Source organism: Cottoperca gobio, chromosome 22 (genome assembly GCF_900634415.1).
Source record: "Cottoperca gobio chromosome 22, fCotGob3.1, whole genome shotgun sequence".
In the NCBI taxonomy this organism is placed as follows: Eukaryota; Metazoa; Chordata; class Actinopteri; order Perciformes; family Bovichtidae; genus Cottoperca; species Cottoperca gobio.
In genome coordinates this window covers 6850240-6868066 of record NC_041376.1, presented here as the reverse complement: position 1 = coordinate 6868066, position 17827 = coordinate 6850240, and the positions used below count along the sequence as shown (strand labels likewise).

General features: G+C 45.8%; 1 protein-coding gene across 9 annotated transcripts in view; it reads left to right on the top strand.

The window, feature by feature from the left end:
- The window catches only part of meis2a (Meis homeobox 2a), a 176022-nt gene that overhangs the window by 118413 nt on the left and 39782 nt on the right, over positions 1-17827 (top strand). For 8 of the 9 annotated variants that reach the window (XM_029460262.1, XM_029460261.1, XM_029460258.1 and 5 more), the window contains one exon: positions 11311-11456. In XM_029460262.1, the coding sequence (XP_029316122.1) occupies positions 11311-11456 (146 nt within the window). The remainder of the gene's footprint in view (positions 1-11310; positions 11457-17827) is intronic. The other variant, XM_029460259.1, reaches the window with a different exon arrangement.

Below are 17827 nucleotides of genomic sequence, written 5' to 3'. Positions count from 1 at the left end.
AGTCCTTAGACAACTGTGTGTCTGCAGGAGACATCTGTGAAGCCTGACCTTGTGACCCCGGAAAGAATGCTCTTAAGGTGGGGGGGAAAACTGCCTTTACCACTGTCTCATGGCCTACAGGACAGCCCAGCAGCACCACAACAAACACAACTGCTACAGAAAATAACAACACAACAGACCAACAGTCGATGGAAAAAAAACGAGGTGGGAAAAAAAAAAAGTGGAGTGAGAGAAGCAAAAGAGAGAGACAGAGATCCTGTAAATATACAGAGAGAGAGAGAGAGAGGGAAAAGAAAAAGCATTGGAGATAGAGGAAAAAGAAAAAGGCAGATAACATGCACAGAAAACACAGACAGATCTGGATTGTGCCTCACAGGCCTGGCTGTCTCTTACTCCTTTGCCCCCCACCCCTCCTGCACACCCCCCATGAGATCAGTTTCATCCTTTATGAGTCAAAAGGGAAGCCCGGTTGAAAATGAAAGGTTACACAAGCCAGAGCCCAAGCCCTCGGAGTGAGAGAGGAGAAGATCCCCGTTGCAAGGGCCCTGCTGCTATTCAAAGCACCTGCCATTGTGTGGGCGCCCATCCAGGCCTATTGTTGTGCAGAAATTAGTCGTGCTCCCCTTGGCTCCCTTCGGCTGCAGAGGCATGCGGCAGACCCCCTTGTTGTTTTAGGTTCAGATACGTGGTCGGATAGATGCGTGGTCCTGGCTACCATCACCACTGGCTGTGGCCCTTTGCCCTTTCTCCTAAAGCACAGTATCATTCCTTTTTCTTCTTCTTCTCATCCACCCTCTGTTGTGCACTTCTCATGAACACTTTCAGGCCAACATTCCTATAGTTTCTCTCTCTTTCTTTTGTACTCCTACTCTCCTTTCTCCTTTGGTGTATATGCTTATTGTTCTTTGGAGCACCCTCATTATACCCATGGTTATATTTTAAGGGCCTCTCTCTTTGATTTTGGTCTCGTTGGGAGTGAGTGGTGGGCTAGTGGGAGCTGTAGGGCTGGCCCAGCTCTCTGGGCTCCCCAGCCAGCGTCTCGGAAAGTGGGCTTGGGGGTATTGTCGGGCTGGGCACCGCTGCAGAAGCGCCGGTGCTACGGCTAGTGCAGGGGGTGGATGTGAGGGGAAAATTGAAAAGTCAATAACGAAGGCCGCACCAAAAAAAAAAAAAAAAGGAAGAAAGAGAGGGTGAGACAAAAGGAGATGGAGAGCTTCAAAAAGCTGAGAGCTATAGAGCACTGCTAATTAATAGCATCAGAGGAACAGCTTTTTTTCTTCCTGCTGGAACTTTAGTGCTGCATATTAACTTGCAAGGCGAGGAGATTAGGAGCTTGCATTGTGAGTCAGGTCCATCTCACTGCCAGACCAGTGCAGTCCAATACAACAGCAGCACAAAGTACAGCTTTATTGCACCATAGAACTGAATTGACCCACAAATAAGTACGGAAGTATTTATTGTAAAGCGATTGTATTGCATCTCATTACAGTAATACAATAGCTTGTGTTTATTCCAAAAATAGATTGTGTGTGTGCAAATCTAACGGTGAGGTCCAAGAAACGTGAGGAAATATGAATTTTGGACAGTCAGCGAGGCAGAGTGGCAGTAATTTGAACCAAAGCTTTGCAATTTGTAATTTTTTTCACAGCAGTAATAGGCTTCTCTCTCATTTTTTTTCTTGCCATAGCAATTTCCACTGCCAACAGCTGTCAAGCCCTTAAAATCAAAATTAGTGCCATGGAATTGGGCCTTAATGAAATGACCTGCTGGATTTACTTTAAGGAGCAGGGCGGACAGTCAATACTAGCCTCGTCAAAACCCTCTCTCTGCATGCTGCGGCCCCATTAACGAAAGGAAATAGTCTCGAGTAAATGTATTAAGCACCACCTCCACCAGTCTAATTATATTTTTTCCCTTCTCTCTTCATAATTCATTCACTCTTTCATTGGTTCTTAATATTGAAAAAGGCTTTTAACTGGCTCTTCTGTCCTCATGGGGTCACCAATTATTTGTCACTATGTATTACATGAATGACAGAGTAGTCCATGTTATGTATTGGGAATAAATGTAGTGTCTCAGCACAGCTAGAAATATATTTTCTTACGTGTCAGGAGCATTTTCATTGCAGAAATACAAGATTATTTCCATAATATTGTACAGAATAATGTAGGATTAAGGGCTACGCCATGGAACCCAGAGTTGTTGGCTCTCCTCTGCTTCCTATAGAAAGAGGTGTATGTGTGCCAACGCCCAGCGGAGGACACTGGGCCCTGGTTATTGACTTGTAAAGGAGCCGGTAGGTGAGGGGTCTTGACAAGACATGAGGGTCTGACTCTCTTGTAAAGCTGTATCTGATTTTTCTGCTAGTTGGCTCCCCGGAGAGACCCACTCTACCTTGTGTTGATCAGACTCTCACTCACAGGTGTATGGAAAAACGCAGCGTTAAAAAGAATGAAAGAGTAGTTTTGTGAAAGGAGACGCTCTCGTAGTGTATGCCATGATTCCCTGTTAGGGTGAGAATGAGAGCGAGGGAGGAGTAAGCAATGGAATCAGCTGCTAGGTGAAAGTACATGTAGTATCTCATTCAGTATGCCAGGGGAAAAAAAGCCTCTTCAGATGAATGTTTTGGTGAGTTGTGTTACATGGACTCGTTAATAAGGGCATCTGCTTTTGTGTAGGTGTGATAGTATGAAAATAACAAAGCATTGTATCAGCAAGAGGATAGACAAAGCAAGTATTAGCTAAGCCAGATCCTCACTCCTTAATTTATGAGAGTAAACTGTGCTCAGAGAGAGAGAGAGAGAGGAGAGAGAGAGAGAGAGAGAGGAGAGGAGAGAGAGAGAGAGAGAGAGAGAGAGAGAGAGAGAGAGGAGAGAGATGAGAGAGAGAGAGAGAGAGAGAGAGAGGAGAGAGAGAGAGAGAGAGAGAGATAGATGCAGGTGGAGGGAGGAAGTTTTCATTGACTCTCCAGAGCAGGCCAAGCCAAAGCCCCGGCGGGATCTCTCTCAGTTTGAACTTTATCAGGGGCTACGCTTAATCAATACACTATCGGAAAAAGAATTAATTACTAAAGCAGAATAAAACAGCTGCATTTTAAACCAAGGATTCATCAATTCTGTAATCTCTTGGTTACAGCTCAGGTGTCAGGAGGATCATTTCAGCTCCATGTAATGAGGAACTGTGGGAGTTTACCACAACCCTCCTCCACCTCTATGTTTCTGACCCCCCCCCCCCCTTCCAACTCCTATCCTCCACCTCCTCATCAAGATATTTTCCTTCCTTTTCATTCAATTTCCTACCTTCTCAGCTGTTTGTCATCTACCTCCAATGTTCTCTCTCCCTCCCTCTTCCCTTGCCCCATCCTTAATAGACTAACTGTATTCTACTCTCTCACCCCCCCCCCCATCCCGCTACATTCCCTTCCCACCAAATTCCTGTCTTTGCGGGGATGGGACGGAGGGGTATTAAACTTGAAATCTCTGGTGCGAACGCTGACTGGAACGGGACATTCCCGCTGCTGCAGCCATCAAGCCGGACATTCCTCCGCTCAGGCTGGGACACCGCTGGTGTTGGGCAAAGAGGGGGGGGTGTAAGGGATGGGGGAGGTTAGTGTAAGGCGTAAAGCAAACACCACACCGTGCGCAAATAGTAATAATAAATATATTTTTGTTGTGTATCAATTGAGTGTGACAATCAAAGGAGAAGATTGTTTGGGATTAATGGCTTATTGTGAACAAACGTAGATACTGGAGGACAGGCAAGCACCATAGGAAGTTTCTCTTGGGTCACAATAACCTTGGTCGCGCTGTTGCCTCGACCACTGCCATCTACCCCTCACAGCCCTTGACCTCAGCCTAAAGCCTGTAAATGGACTGTCCTTGACTCCCCCACTATGGGGGATTTCAAGGCAGGTTGAGAAGGGGTTATGGGTGATGAATTGGGTTTTTAGTGAGCTCATTAGGAAGCCAAACAGAGTTTAGACTGGCGGAGCGGGGCAGCAGCGCAGTAATCAGTTCTGCTCGCTTTGTTCCCTGCCTCCAGGACATTTGTGTGAAGAAAAAAAAGAGAGCAAAGAGAAAAAAAAACTTCATGGCATTTGGCTGATGAGAGGGTCTGCTGAGCAGAGGCTACAATCTGATGGTTGACTTGTTGATTTATAAACCTTTTAATCCATTTACTCTACCAGCAACTCAGCTCTTTGTAACAAAAAAACCCCATCTCTGCTAAACTCTACTTTGATGCCATTGTCCATCAGGTGCGGCAAAGATGTCTGAAATAAATCCAAGTCTTCGTCGTCTCTTAGTTTAAAAACAGGGAGTTTTGTTTGTTTGGTTTTGAATTGTAATTGAGGGTAGAGAATCACTGCTGATGCTGTTGTCATACATTGCCTCAAACATTGTAGGCTGTTCTGAATCACAAAACCACACTCTGTTGAAACTGGCAACCAGAAAACAGCTGCTCTTTCTGGTGGTTTAGGTAAAAGACTTTGATATGCAATTGTTCTGAGCGGAGATTGTAAAGCCATTTCTTCACTAGCAGATGGATCCATATGATGCATTCGCATGCTCTCCATCTCTTTGTTTTCGTTTGGTCTCTTTATTCACTGCTTTTGCTACATTATCATTCCAAAGTAGGGCAACTTAGTCATTTTTACAAAGCAAAAAGTGTGGAAGCAGCTTGTTTTACTAATGATCATTCTTGTTCAATTCAACATAGCCTGGCTTGCTTTTGGGAAATACCTATTCTTTAATATTTAATGCAGCATCAAACCTTAGAATGTAGGTATGCTTCTCTGTGGACACCCAGCCCTGTTTTTCTATCAAAACAATTGTAAATTAGGGAGTAGCGTCAGTTTTGAAAAATAAGATCAACAATAGCTCCATTGTACCTTATTAAGAAAGGGAAAATAGAAGGACAAAGTTTTGGTGGACAGAAACGAGGTTTGGACAGGTGCATTGGCAGGTTGGTACATTTGTTTATCAAGAAACAAGGTATGACCCGTGATTACCTGTGAGACCAATTAGCCCCATTCAATTTGGAATTTAAGGGAAGAGCAGCAGTAGTGTTGGAGTGCTGGGGGAAGTAGGGTGGAGTTGTCAGAGAGGCAGAGAGTGTGAAATGTCTGGTGGAGACCCAAAGCCCTTCATTAGCCACTGATCCCTGTCTGCTGAGTGAGGAGCAGTCATGGGCATCACAGCTCCCTTTTAGTTCCCCCAAAAAGAGCGGGGTGAGGGGGTGGAGGGTAGCTCCCCCATCCCCTGCAATTTAGCCCTTTGCCATTCATGCAAATTGGGTCCTGACATCTGCAACAGCCTGCCTCCTTTCTTTTATACATCTTTATTCCTTCTAATCTCTTTTCTTTGGGTCTTTTTCCCTCCTCAGATAAAGCCCCCTTTAGATGGCAGAGTCTTGTCTCAGCTGACATACAACCTTTTATACATACTCCACATCTGTGTGAAAGTAGCACATTTCTGTGCCTTCACATACACATATATATGTACGGAACAAAAAAAATCCAGATCCCAGGAGGCATAAGCAGTCATTGTGCAAACCTAAAAGTTCCATTTTATGACATAATAATATAATTGTTGTTGCAGGTAGAAGGTTAATCGCACCAATCATTAGTTCAGAATAAAACCTTGGATAATATGTGTACTTTTTGCACCCAGTGCTAAATTTGAGGGGTTTGGCAGATGATAATCTTATGAAAAGATCAAGAGAGTTCTAGGCAGGGACTCTTGAGAAAAGGCAGTAACCAGGCAGCCCCCCCTGCCTCCCTCTACCTTCTGGACGAACCACTCTTCTTTGGCTCCAGGGGAGAGGCTGAAAGGGGAGGGTGGCTTTGCTTCAACCCTTATTTTGGATTAAAAGGTAAAATAGCCTGACTTGTTAAAAACAAGTTTTACCTCCAACCCTCACCCCTCCCCTCTCATTCTCTCCGCTGCCTCCACTTCAACCTCGCCCTCTATGGTAGGGATGTGCACAGTGGGGTCAACACTGTGCCTGTGAGAGGAGAGAGGCCTTGTATCGGTGGAGAGGCGATAGTTATCTCCAGCATTCCAGGGATGACAGAGAGATATCTGCCTGATGGCAGGGTTAGGGGGCTTAGAGAAGGGGCGGAGGAGGGAGGGAGGTACAGGAGTTGTTGAGCAACTACCCCCCCACCACCTCCCTCCTTCCTTCCCTCCCTGCCTTTCTTACTGCCTGACTGCCTCGCTTCCCCACACATAGAAAAAAAAACATCTAATTAGAAGCTCTTATTCCACTTCATTTAAGGGAACACTTAATGATGTGTTTTTGGGGGAGACAACTACGCATTACTTCTCATGCAAAAGGAACCACTCAGTCGTTGCACTCAGGATGCAGATACAGCTGTGTTTGAGATGGAGGTTTGTCCTCATTTCTCCCGGGTGTCATGGCTATTGAAAGAGAGAGCAAAATGTCCTCTCTGCTTCACCTTTAGCCAGTGTCCTGTTGGTAAGAGGGGGCGGTAAAGAGGAGGCGGGTTGTGACATCTGAGTTTGGCAGGGAGACTTGCTGAAGGAGAGATTTTGTTGTAATTGCTCTGACAGGTTTTAGGGCTGTTAATGACTCCGGCCTGAGCGCTACCAATTTGTCAGCATGCTTGCTGTTTACTAAGCTGTTGTTTTATGGTCCAGTGCAAGGGGCTGCTGCTTGTTTAAGCACAGATCAGGAAATAATCAGCGTAAAACACTGGCTGCAGTGGTGCAGCCACACTAAAACAGTTCAGTTTAGAGCCCTCATCTACTGTATGGATCTGAATGAGCGCAGTAAACCATATGGTGTGTGGTCACACAAGGACACACACACACACACACCGATGGGTGACTTACTGTTTGAAATTGGATGCTCAAGTGTGTGTTTTATAATTAAAGGGATTATGTTCTACTCGTTAGCACTCGTCTGTGTTATATGCTACGTGAATGCAAAACATATTGCAAGCATGCGGTTATAGCGAGAAGACCTGTAATCCCCAGTCGGCACAGAGGGCCGGCCATTCCACTAGTGTGAATAGAGCCTCTACGTGTTTGTGTATGTGTGTATGTGAGAGAGATTGTGTGTGCGTCAAGAGCATGTGGTCCCAGAGCCGCAAAGACCCCTTCGTAAATCCAGAGTAAATAAAAGGGGTAACCAGACGGACAAAAGAGGAGCCCCCACTGCTTCTCTCATTCGCTGCCATTTGGGGGACTGAATGTGCTAAACGCCGCTTATGTTGGCTGAAAAGTTGAGGAGAAAAAGAGGGGAAAGGGAGGCTCTAAATCCCCCTCTTCTTTTCTCTTCATTCTCTGCGGCCAAGCCTGCAGGGCTAGAGGTGGTGTAATAGGAGGGTGTTGGAGGGAGGGTTGGAGGGTCACTGTGGTGTGCTAAGGTAGAGAAGGCCAAAGGAGCCTCTTAGCTTCTGTTCTCCTTCTACTCCTCTTTCCTTCCAACTCTTCTCATGAGTTTCTCTCATTTGGGTGAGCTCGGGTGAACATGCCTGACTAGTTTGGGCTGACAGGGGGTGTGGGGGGTCTGTTGTAATTAGTCACTTTAACCACAGCTTCCATAAGCCACTGCCTCTACACTCTTGCTTCATTACCCTGAAACAAATGCCGGGGCCTCCCAGTGCAAAATCACTGCACTGCCTTTAGAATAATACACACACAACATCTAAAGCTTGTCTAGAGGCTTTTCAGTAGATGTATTAATAGTACAGGGACCAATAAGTCTGGGGTTTTATTTGATAACTAACCATGACTGTCTTTGAATGTTTTCCAACTATTGACAAGTCATTATTCATTCATGCGTGGGTATATCGGAATGGTAGAGTAGCAAAGGGAGGGCGTAATGATAGGCCCGCAATATGCGTTACTCGCAGCCATATCCATAATGCTTCCAGGGCTGACTGACCTCAGTGGCTCCCTGAGGGGCAGGGTGCCTCCTCGACATGAAGCATGATCTCTAGAGTCATTAGGACTCACCTAAATTCCCCCTTACTCTCAGCAAACACTGTAGAACACTTTGTGCTAAACCCGTTCTTTGTGCAAGAAATCCTGAAGCGACCCTGGATGTGCCAACATTAGATAAGCAGAGTTGTGGTGTGTTTACAGTCCTTTCCAAACCCGTTAATGAGCTCAGCCCTGAGACCAATTTACTCACAGGGCGATATATCTGAATGCATTTTTAATAACCACCCACTGGTGATGAGAGAGGGAATGTATGTGAGCGTAATGCGCTCTTGGACTTGGTGCTTGTTTGTTTGCTAGTGTTTTCATTCACTCTCTCGCCCTCATTGCGTCTGGTCATTGTCTTCCATCTCGCCTGATTACACCTTCTCGGTTTCTGCACGTATGAAAATAGGCACAAACTTTCATTGCAAGCACTTTAGGTCAAGATATCGATAGAGTGGGTGAGGGAGCAGGAGAGAGGAGGAAAGAGTGAGGGAAGACAGACAGAGACTGGGGAGAGAGAGGGGGGGGCTTTCTTTTTTTCCGTCTCCAAGGGCGCTGCTTTTCCAAAAGTGCCTGGGGCTACACTCCAGCACCTCGGCTCCCCTAGGCCTTTCGGCTGCCTCCTAATAGCCAACCCCCATCTGTGTCACATGGCCAGATGATGGGACGCTTCCCCCTGCTCTGCCCTGCACTTTTTTTTTCTTTCCCCATTTTTTTTCAGAGTGCACATCCACACAGGTTAGAATGGCAGAGTTGCCAGGGAACAGTCAGAAGCCATTAGCGTTTGGGACAATTTGCCCTGCAGCGTTCCTTCTCTCGCTCATAAGAAAGGAGTGGGGGTGGATGCAAAGCACCAGCTCTCCTTTAGATGTAATGAGGTTGTGCAAGTTGGGTCTTCTTTATTCTTTTTCTACTCCTTCTTTTCTTCCCCCTGCTTCTTCTTGTTCCTCTTCTTTCTTTCTTCCTTTCTTTTCACCTTCTGTCCACACTTGATTTTCTCACATTCTCTATTTATATTACACATATTTCTGGATATATATATATATATATAAGTTCAAAAAAACTATTAATACTGAAAACAACATTTGAGCTTGAATACCACATGTCTGATCTGTGCACACATGACAGTATCCATGTGCATGTGAGAGAAAGACAGAGGGAGAGAGTAGCTGAAAGCCTTGGAGTCCGGTTTCACCCTTGCGGGCTAGGGCAGGAGGCAGCGAGCATGCTGGGTAATGAAGTGACAGGTCAGTCTGTAAATACGTACGGGTCGCTTTGGCCCTGGCCAGGGGGGAGGCTATCGCATTGCAGTGAAAATGGAAACGTCAATAAAATTAATCTGCCAGCCTTTTGGCCACTGTGTGGTTCCATTGGATGAGCCTGACTGCTCACAGCAGGAGAGGGATTCGAAGACTAGCTAGAAAATCAACACAAAACCTAGCGGCACACAAACAAACAACCAAACTGTGTATCAACATTATTCACTGAAGCTCAAAAGCACAGAAGCAAGGGGAGGGTGGTTAAAATTCACAGCTCACTAGTTGTTGTTATTGAAGTTTGGAAGCAAACTGGGGGAGTTAGACTTGACTTCCGTCTGGGTCGCATTTCTCAGGAAGCCCCTCACAGTCAGGGTAGGGCTATGGCCAGACCAAAGTTTATTGTTTTAGGCTTTCCTGAACAAGGATTCGTACTTAGCCTGGGATTTACGGCATTTGCCACTAATGAATGCCCATTCTACAATTACAACACCCCTAGTCTGTGTCCCCATTCCCATATGTCCTTCAGAGGGGCTGTTGCTTCTTTAACTTCACACAGGGAGCGCAAAGTCGGCACTTCTCTGTTTTCCTCTTTCGTGTGGCTCTGCGCTAATGATGTGGAAGGAAAACACTGTGCACAGAAAGAAAAGAAAGACAGAAAGAAGAAAAAAAGAGAGGGAAAAGCAAGGGGGAGGAAAAAGAAGTTGGGAAAGTAGTGAGAAGTGAGGGCCCCTGCTGTCCTTGTAGTCTTCATTTATTTTGCATTTGATTACGGATTTCGGATCCTTTTTCTTTCCCCCTTTTTAATGTTATTAGTTCAAATATTTATGCGAGATTAAGGCTTATGTAGGTGGTTGTGATTGATGCCTCCCCAAAAACAGGAGGACATGCGAGTCTGAATTTTGAGAATGTCAGGGTCCTTCTCTGCCTTAGTGCAGGAGTTTTTCAGATACATAATTTAGATGCCCTCAAGGAAGGCTTTCAAGGCATTTGTGCCCGGGGGCAAGAAAAAATAACTATGACTGTTAAAAGTAAATCATTTTTGCTAATGCACAATTAATGCCGAGGAAGAGGAACAAGAAAAAGGCAAAGGACAAAGATGGAAACTTCGATTTAAAGGAGAAATCGTGCCTGGGTTATGTGCATGTTTTCCTCTTGAAATCAAACGCTGACGGACATTAATGCAGGCGGAGCCGCCGCTGGCCTGTCATACTAATCTTGTGGCGGAATGGGGAGGGGTTGCTGCAAGAAAAGGGAGAGGGAGAGGAGGACTAACAGAGTCGGGCTTGGGGTGGGTTGGGGGAGGCAGACGAGTCCATTATGTGCATCGAAGTGCAACAATGAACCACCCCAAATCACATCCCTGCTTTAGTACTCATGCGTCTCAACTCGATGCCGTGAATGATCAACTCCTTTGAGTTTTGTTTGTGTGCGAGTGTGTCTGTGCACGCAACATGAATTTATGAATGTCTGTGTAGTACTGTATGTGTCTGCATAACTCCGTCCTGTCCCCTTTGGCTTTCTTCAAAAGATGAAGAAAAAAATGCTCCACATTATGTCAAGCATGCAAATTTAATTGAATTAATGACATGAGTCCGAGCCTCTACTGTACTTGAAGGCTCCTTGTCCTCTTTTTATTTGTCATCCCGCTCCATTTTCTTTCTTTCCTCCTCCTCCTCCTACTGTAGAACTAGAACGAGGAACGTAGTGTTTCAGCGTCCAACCATAACATTAGAGTCATTCACCTCTATACGCCTCTCCCGTGCTTTGGGGTATAGAACAACTCTGCTAGGCCTCTGTGTAAACCCCTCACTCGCTGTACAGGCCTTCCTTTAAGGCCATCTAAATCCCCCTACCTCCATATCTTCCCTACACAACACTGCCTTTGCTGCAGGGATTCTCTAGGCCTCAGTGCAGTGCTTTTGAATTCCTTCGTATCTCTGGTATTTGTCCATTTATCCATTTTTCCCAAGCCTTAAACTGAGCTTTGGCTGTCTGTACAGCTCTGAGAATTTGTAGATCACGATTATTTTTTTGGTTGTATTCTGAGTCAGTGGTGTAGTCTGGGATGTTATTTAACCCTGGGTTTGGTTTCCGTCCAGGAGATGGCTTAGACAACAGCGTTGCATCGCCCGGCACAGGAGATGACGATGATCCAGACAAGGATAAGAAGAGGCAGAAAAAGCGTGGCATTTTCCCCAAGGTGGCCACTAACATCATGAGGGCGTGGCTGTTCCAGCATCTCACGGTAAGCACAGACATTACTTTTTGGAGATATACAATGTATGAAAACAACCCAGGTAGAAACACACACACACACACACACACACACACACACACACACATGTCACCTAGTCGTTACTGAGGGAGTGAGTGACGGCTGCACTGTGATGCTCACCTGTCAGCCACCTGTCACAGGGACACAGTGACCAGGTCAATCTAATCAGTTTGGACTGTTTACTCTGCTCAGCACACTCTGAGTAAGAGGGAGATGGACCAACAATCCAAGACATTTACTCCAATACGAGATGCACTGTTTGTTTGGCCTGAAGAAGAAGGTTTTTCTGGGGCAGATTAAGAGGAGTGTTACTGGAGAATGATTGAGAGTGTAAAGGTGTGTAAAGATTTAGGTTGAGTACACTGATTTTTGAAATCCGATCACTTGAAATCAAACATTTGTATATATTTTTAATAGTAAGCCTCATTTCTATGTAGGTGCAGAGATGGTTATGGGTGCACATCTCTAGGCCAGAAGCAGTATCATGCAGTTTTTTTATTTGGAACTTGGGAAGACTTTATCTATTCACCTCTTGATCAGTTTCACATTGTATAGTCCGGTTGACTTGGTGACATTCTAGCTTATGTTTGAGGTTGACTTGGTACATGCTTATATATTTCCCCTCCATAGCCATTTCTGTATGTGTCAGTCTGTTTTTGTTTATGTGTGTCATGTAAAAGGGGATGAACCACATGTCCCTCCACCCTCGCTAATGTCAGGACATTATCAGAACATCAGGCTGTATTGATTTTGCAACACAGGTCAGATTTCAGGAGGAGGTGGCCACACCAGGACACATAAGCTGCTCTCTGAGCATGTGGCTCCCCGTCCCAGAGATGGAGGGACAATGTAGCGGGAAGTGAGAAGTAAAAGAAGAGAGAGAGAAAGTAGAAGAGACTTAGTTTAGAGTCTTTGTGGTTCACCCACACATTCAAGAGGGTCATGCGGCCCCTGTGCACCTTGTACCCCCTCCCTCCTTATCAGTGCCCATCCCTCTGCCCAAAGCCCCTGTACCCTGATTACCTAACCAAAAGCCCAAGTAATGTGTGACCAGCAAATACGGCCTAATTGAAAGGGCTGTAAATCCATTACATATTGGTCAGGGATAATCAGGAGTGCTTTAATCACTTTTATCTATTCAGGAGCAGTGAAGCTGCAACAGCAAAGCCCTGAGCCTCGCAGGCCTTAGCGGCTCCACCACGCCAGTCTGCATGCTTATTATTCTCATCATTATCAAAATGACTCCACAGCTGTTCACAGCTTCATCGCTCCCTGACTGGAGACCTCTCACCAAACTGTACAGACCATTCAGAGGCTAAGGGCGGGAGGGAGGATACATTTTTTCTTTTATTATTTCATAGAAATTCTTTTTTTTGTGTAGCTTTAGATCCTTTTCCTCCCCTGAGCTAGAATTAGGATGCTTTGTTTGTGTATGAAGGGGACAAACAACAAAGGCTAAACATTTTTTATTGAATCAGAATTTACTGTATTCATATTTTTACTGTATGCATGCACAAAATACATGAGCACACCTTGTAAGTTAAAACATTTCCTCATGATTTGGCATCTTTCCTGGTGAAGGCCTCACACAGCTCCAGCGCTCCGTTCTGCAAAAGATGCAGGGAGAAAGACAGAATGACGCATACAGAGCTTTTGGAAGAGTTGCCAACAATTATCTTTAGACTTGTTTTAAAACTCAATTGAAAGAGTGGAAAGGAAAGGAGGGGGGAAGAAAAGCCCAATGTTGGGCAAAGGCGCATTTTTTTTTTTAGAGAGCTGGTTAATTCAGACAGAGCAGAGCTTTCAATGCCCTCTTTTTCTCTGTCCCTCTCTCCTTTATCACATCCCCTGCTTGTAGATGTTCTCTCCAATCTTTATTTGTTTCTTTTGTGAAGAGCCCTGGCCAGTCTTGTACAAATAATAATCCCTCCCTTTTAACCTGCCTTCATTTCTCTACTGAGGAAGAGGACTAATTGAATTATCCCCCTTCTCACCATCCAATTCTCCCACCAATAAACTCTCTCTCACACACACACACACCCATTAGCCATTCTCCTTTCTTTTAATTTGTTAAGCAAATGTATTTGCCATTGCTGGATGCGTTTGTGCAAGGGTAAATTCTTGGGGACTTTGGCCCCTGAATGGCCTATAGCGGCATTCTGCCATTCATGCATTCATTAACTGAGGGGTGAGGAGTGAAAGGAGCGGCCTTGTATTTTCCTCAAACTGCGGGGCCAGCATGGAGCTCCTCTTCTATGAGCCACAGGGGTCTCTCTACATATGTTCTCAACATCCAGCTATTGTCACATCTTCTGAAAAGCTCAAAAGGACAGGACCCCCCCTCACACACAGAAAAACAACACAGGCCAATAGTAACAACTGTTGGCTTTTGGATTCAGTATAACAAAATTGCCCTCTCCCTCTCCCCTCCCACCCTCCCTCGCTTCACTCTGACCTCACACTCTCTTGGGAGAAATCACAAGATGCTTTTCTTAAAGACAGTCACATATAGAAAATAACCATCAACCCTGCCATGCCAATGTTCCAGCTGAGGGGGAAATGCAGTTTTTGGTGCCACAAATGTCACAAAATATGCAAAGGTTCCACAATTAGTCTGGAGAAACGGATATATCTCTGACCTCTTTTAGGTTGAGCCCATATGCACATGTACTAGAGAGCACGTGAGTTGGCAACCTTACATGCCCCATATGTAATTGGCAAACGGCAGGACAGATCAGCTGGTGTTAGCTGGCAGAAGAGGGTCAGACTGTCTCTCAACTCCCTCCTTCTATCATCCCTCCCACTTTTTCTCTCTCTAATACCCCCCTCCCTCCCCATGAGTTTCTGGATGTCTTCCAGCCACATTAGGGGAAGGAAAATCCCAGACTGTTGGTATAAGCTTTTCAATACTACAGGGAGATTATGTTATCAGAAAGGTAAACTTCCCTGTTAGGGGTAAAATGTTCTACCGCACTTCAAAAGCATAGACTACAAAATTCATAAGAGGAAGAGGGAAAGTAAGATAGAAGAGTGTGTGTCAGGGGGAGGAAATGATGGGAGTATATTTTTTTATTGTTGCACAAGGTGATGCCCCTTTTTTTGGCCAAAGAAAACTCTAAAATCTACAATTAGCCCCTTGGCACCCCTGGCCTTCCTTCCCTCTCACCCCCTGCTAGCCCCCTGCTAGTCCTGACTCACCCCTGTAAAGACAAGGGTCGGCCACGCAATGAAAACAGGAAGCACTCAGATACAAAGATACCACTCTGGGCTCTGGCCTTGTCTTTTGACTAGTGTAAACCCTCAAACACCTATGAAAATAAATAGGGGACCTCAGGAGCAAGCCAGGCCAGTTGAGAGTTGGCACACGTGTGTTAGCTAGAACGGAGGGAGGGATTGAGCGAGAGGGGGAGAGTGGTCAGTCAGATGAGTAAGGAGGTAGCCCTCTCAAGCATCAAGCGTCTCAGGTTTTGTGTCGGGCCACCCTTTGGCCTGGGTGTTTGGGGAAATTCTGTTAAGCTGCTAAGCCAGGTGTATTGGTCCCCTGGGCTCCTTGAAAGGGAAGTGATATATCCCTTGGTCATTTGGAAAGTCCTTGGACTGTGCGCAGTAGAACTGTGTGTTCGGATAGGAAATGTTTATGTGTGTTTAGATGGTATTTAAATATAGTTATGGGTACAATACATCATCTTCTTGTATCCTCCTAAGTGTAACACCAATGTGGGTATTAAAGCTCAAAAGATGTGTTAACCAGAGTGAGGACACATGACACTTTGTGAGGAGAGGAGTGCATTGTGCCGCATACATCATTACACACTAGTGACAGTGGCTGCCCCCCCCCCCACTACAACCCAGCCCAACATAGCATTAGTCTCCATGACAACAGGGTGTCATCGTCAGGTCGAGCCCTCATAGCCGCTCTCTCGACCGCTCTTTATAGACGCACATAAAAAGAGCCAGCTAGGGTCATTCACAAGACATGGGCGCAGGCAAGGCCACGGCATGGCAACGGATGTTTGTCCCATACGATAAACAAGTGTTACAAGTCCATCCCTCGAAAAGAGAGGGCATGTTGTTTGAGTAGACTAAACAGTCAGCTCTGTAGGAACTCCAGTTTTGTTTAAGCTCCTCTAGTCCTTCTAATCCTTGTGTGTTGTTCCAGTACAAGTAGCGTTTAACTGGTGGAGACACACATCTGCAAACACTTTGAAATAGCCCTTTCTCCTTTTACACTGAACTGCTGAAAGCTGTTTATTCCATAGTTGCTGGTGCCCACTTTGTGTTTCCAGTATACATGGGGAAATAATTTAACAAAGGAAAAAAAAAATCTAGTGCGATTCCATTGTTGAAAATGTAACTTTTTAAAGCCAGACATATTCTCAGTGTCAGTGATGTTTGCTTTTCACCTCCTTAGCTTGTTGTGTGACTTTGGATGAAGAGAGGGTGGAGACAAAGCAGAAGTAGGCAGGGGGGGGGGGATTTAGGGGTAAGAGCAAGGGTGAGGAGGGAGTAAAGAGGGGGCTCCTAAGGGTCACAGAGGTGGAAGCCTAGAGGAGGCCCACACACTAATCTGTCATGTGCTCGTTTGCCTCGGAGCCCAAAAGTCAGCTCTCCAGTCACCCGTAGCAACCCAGGCGACAGTTTGGTTCACTGCCGCTGCCCAAATGTGTGACTATCAGTGGGAGACGCAAGGAAAAAGAGTCATCACATTACTTTTGTGACAACACCCATTGATTTGTGCGTGTGTTTACAAAACAGGCGTTAGTGACAATATGACAGGGTAGTTTGGTGACGTTTAGCACGGGAGTCATTGAAAGTCATTGATAATGACTCTGAAGGAGATCTTTGGGGGTTTGGGGCCTAGCCATTGTCTAGTCACTGTGTTCTAATAGTGGCTGCTCAGCGACCCTGGAAAACAGAGACACAAGCCACCTCAGCCTGCCATCTGTTCATCCCCAGCCGGCCCACCACAGAGGGGCTACCACAGCATGGACTGGGAAAGACTCTCAAACCCAGACACTACAGTAAAAAGACACACAAGAATCTCCCCTACATGTCAACAAGATGCTTTTTTTTGTAGAAGGAGAGAGCAGAAAACAGGATGAAAGTTTAGAAGGGGGATCCAGTGACTTCCAATTTTCACAGGCTGTATAATTACACGACGGGCCGCATCAACTTTGCCATCTTATTGCAGAGCGGCTTTGCAGTAATTTCCCAGTGTTAGTGTGCCACAGATCGGAGGCTGACGAGAGCCTTGTTTACAGTGTGCTTTGGCATAGTAAGCAGCCGTTCCAGAGGTTTAGTGTTGCATTAGAATGTAATAAGCCCTAATTCGTTTCATGCTCCGACACCAGACCTTTACACTTTGCCCCCTAATCCAGATCTGTCATAGTTCCACTTCAAAGCAAACTAACCCCACGTGGAATCCACTGACTTATAAAGCATGGCATATTAACCTCGCATACACTGTACGGTGTGTGTGTGTGTGTGTGTGTGTGTGTGTGTGTGTGTGTGTGTGTGTGTGTGTGTGCTTGTGAAAAGAGCAGACTTGTTTTCTTTTTCAGTCCCATAGGCTTGTTTATCCTCAAAATGAGCATCATGTTATTGTGCATGTGGAAAGGCAGGGATACCTGCATAGCACCAGCACTTCTCCTCCCTCTTACTCGTAGTTCCTCCCCTTTCGCTCCCTCCCCCGTTAATTTCCATTCCCGCTGTTTGCATCTTGATGCAGGTTGTTTAATGAAGTAGCAGAAATGAGTGCTTTCGCTAAGGGACTGCTTACGACACGTTCCCACTGCATGGAGGTGATTAAACTGTGTGAATCTCCACAGTGTTTGCCAAAGAAAAAAAAGAGTAACTGGCAACGTATACTCCAGTAAGACAACAGCGAGACAACAGCGAGAGTGAAACAAAGGAGGAGAGCGTATGTGCAAGACGTTGTTGGTGCCCTCATGGAAGACAGGGAGCACAGCATGAGTTTGACCGACCTCTGCAGAGGTGACTGCACATGCCCTGACCGCAACAAAATACAAACAGGGCTAGGCCTGTGGAGGGCAGTCAGATTTATAAACTCCAAGCTCTGAACAGTGAGAGACTCCTCCAAGAACACACATGCACAACGCTGAAGAGACCTCCTTAAGGCCCGATGCTCCACTGAGAATAAGCTGGTACTGTTTCTCTGCCTTCAGCTCAGCAGTGCAATCAACTGCTGCTGTAGTCATAACACTGATTCGTCGGCTAGGACCGGGCTGATCTGACTCTATGGGAAATAGGGCTGAATGACGTCATGAGGGACCCCACAAGGCAGTCTGTGATAGCGTACATGCCCCCGGTGGAAAACCAAG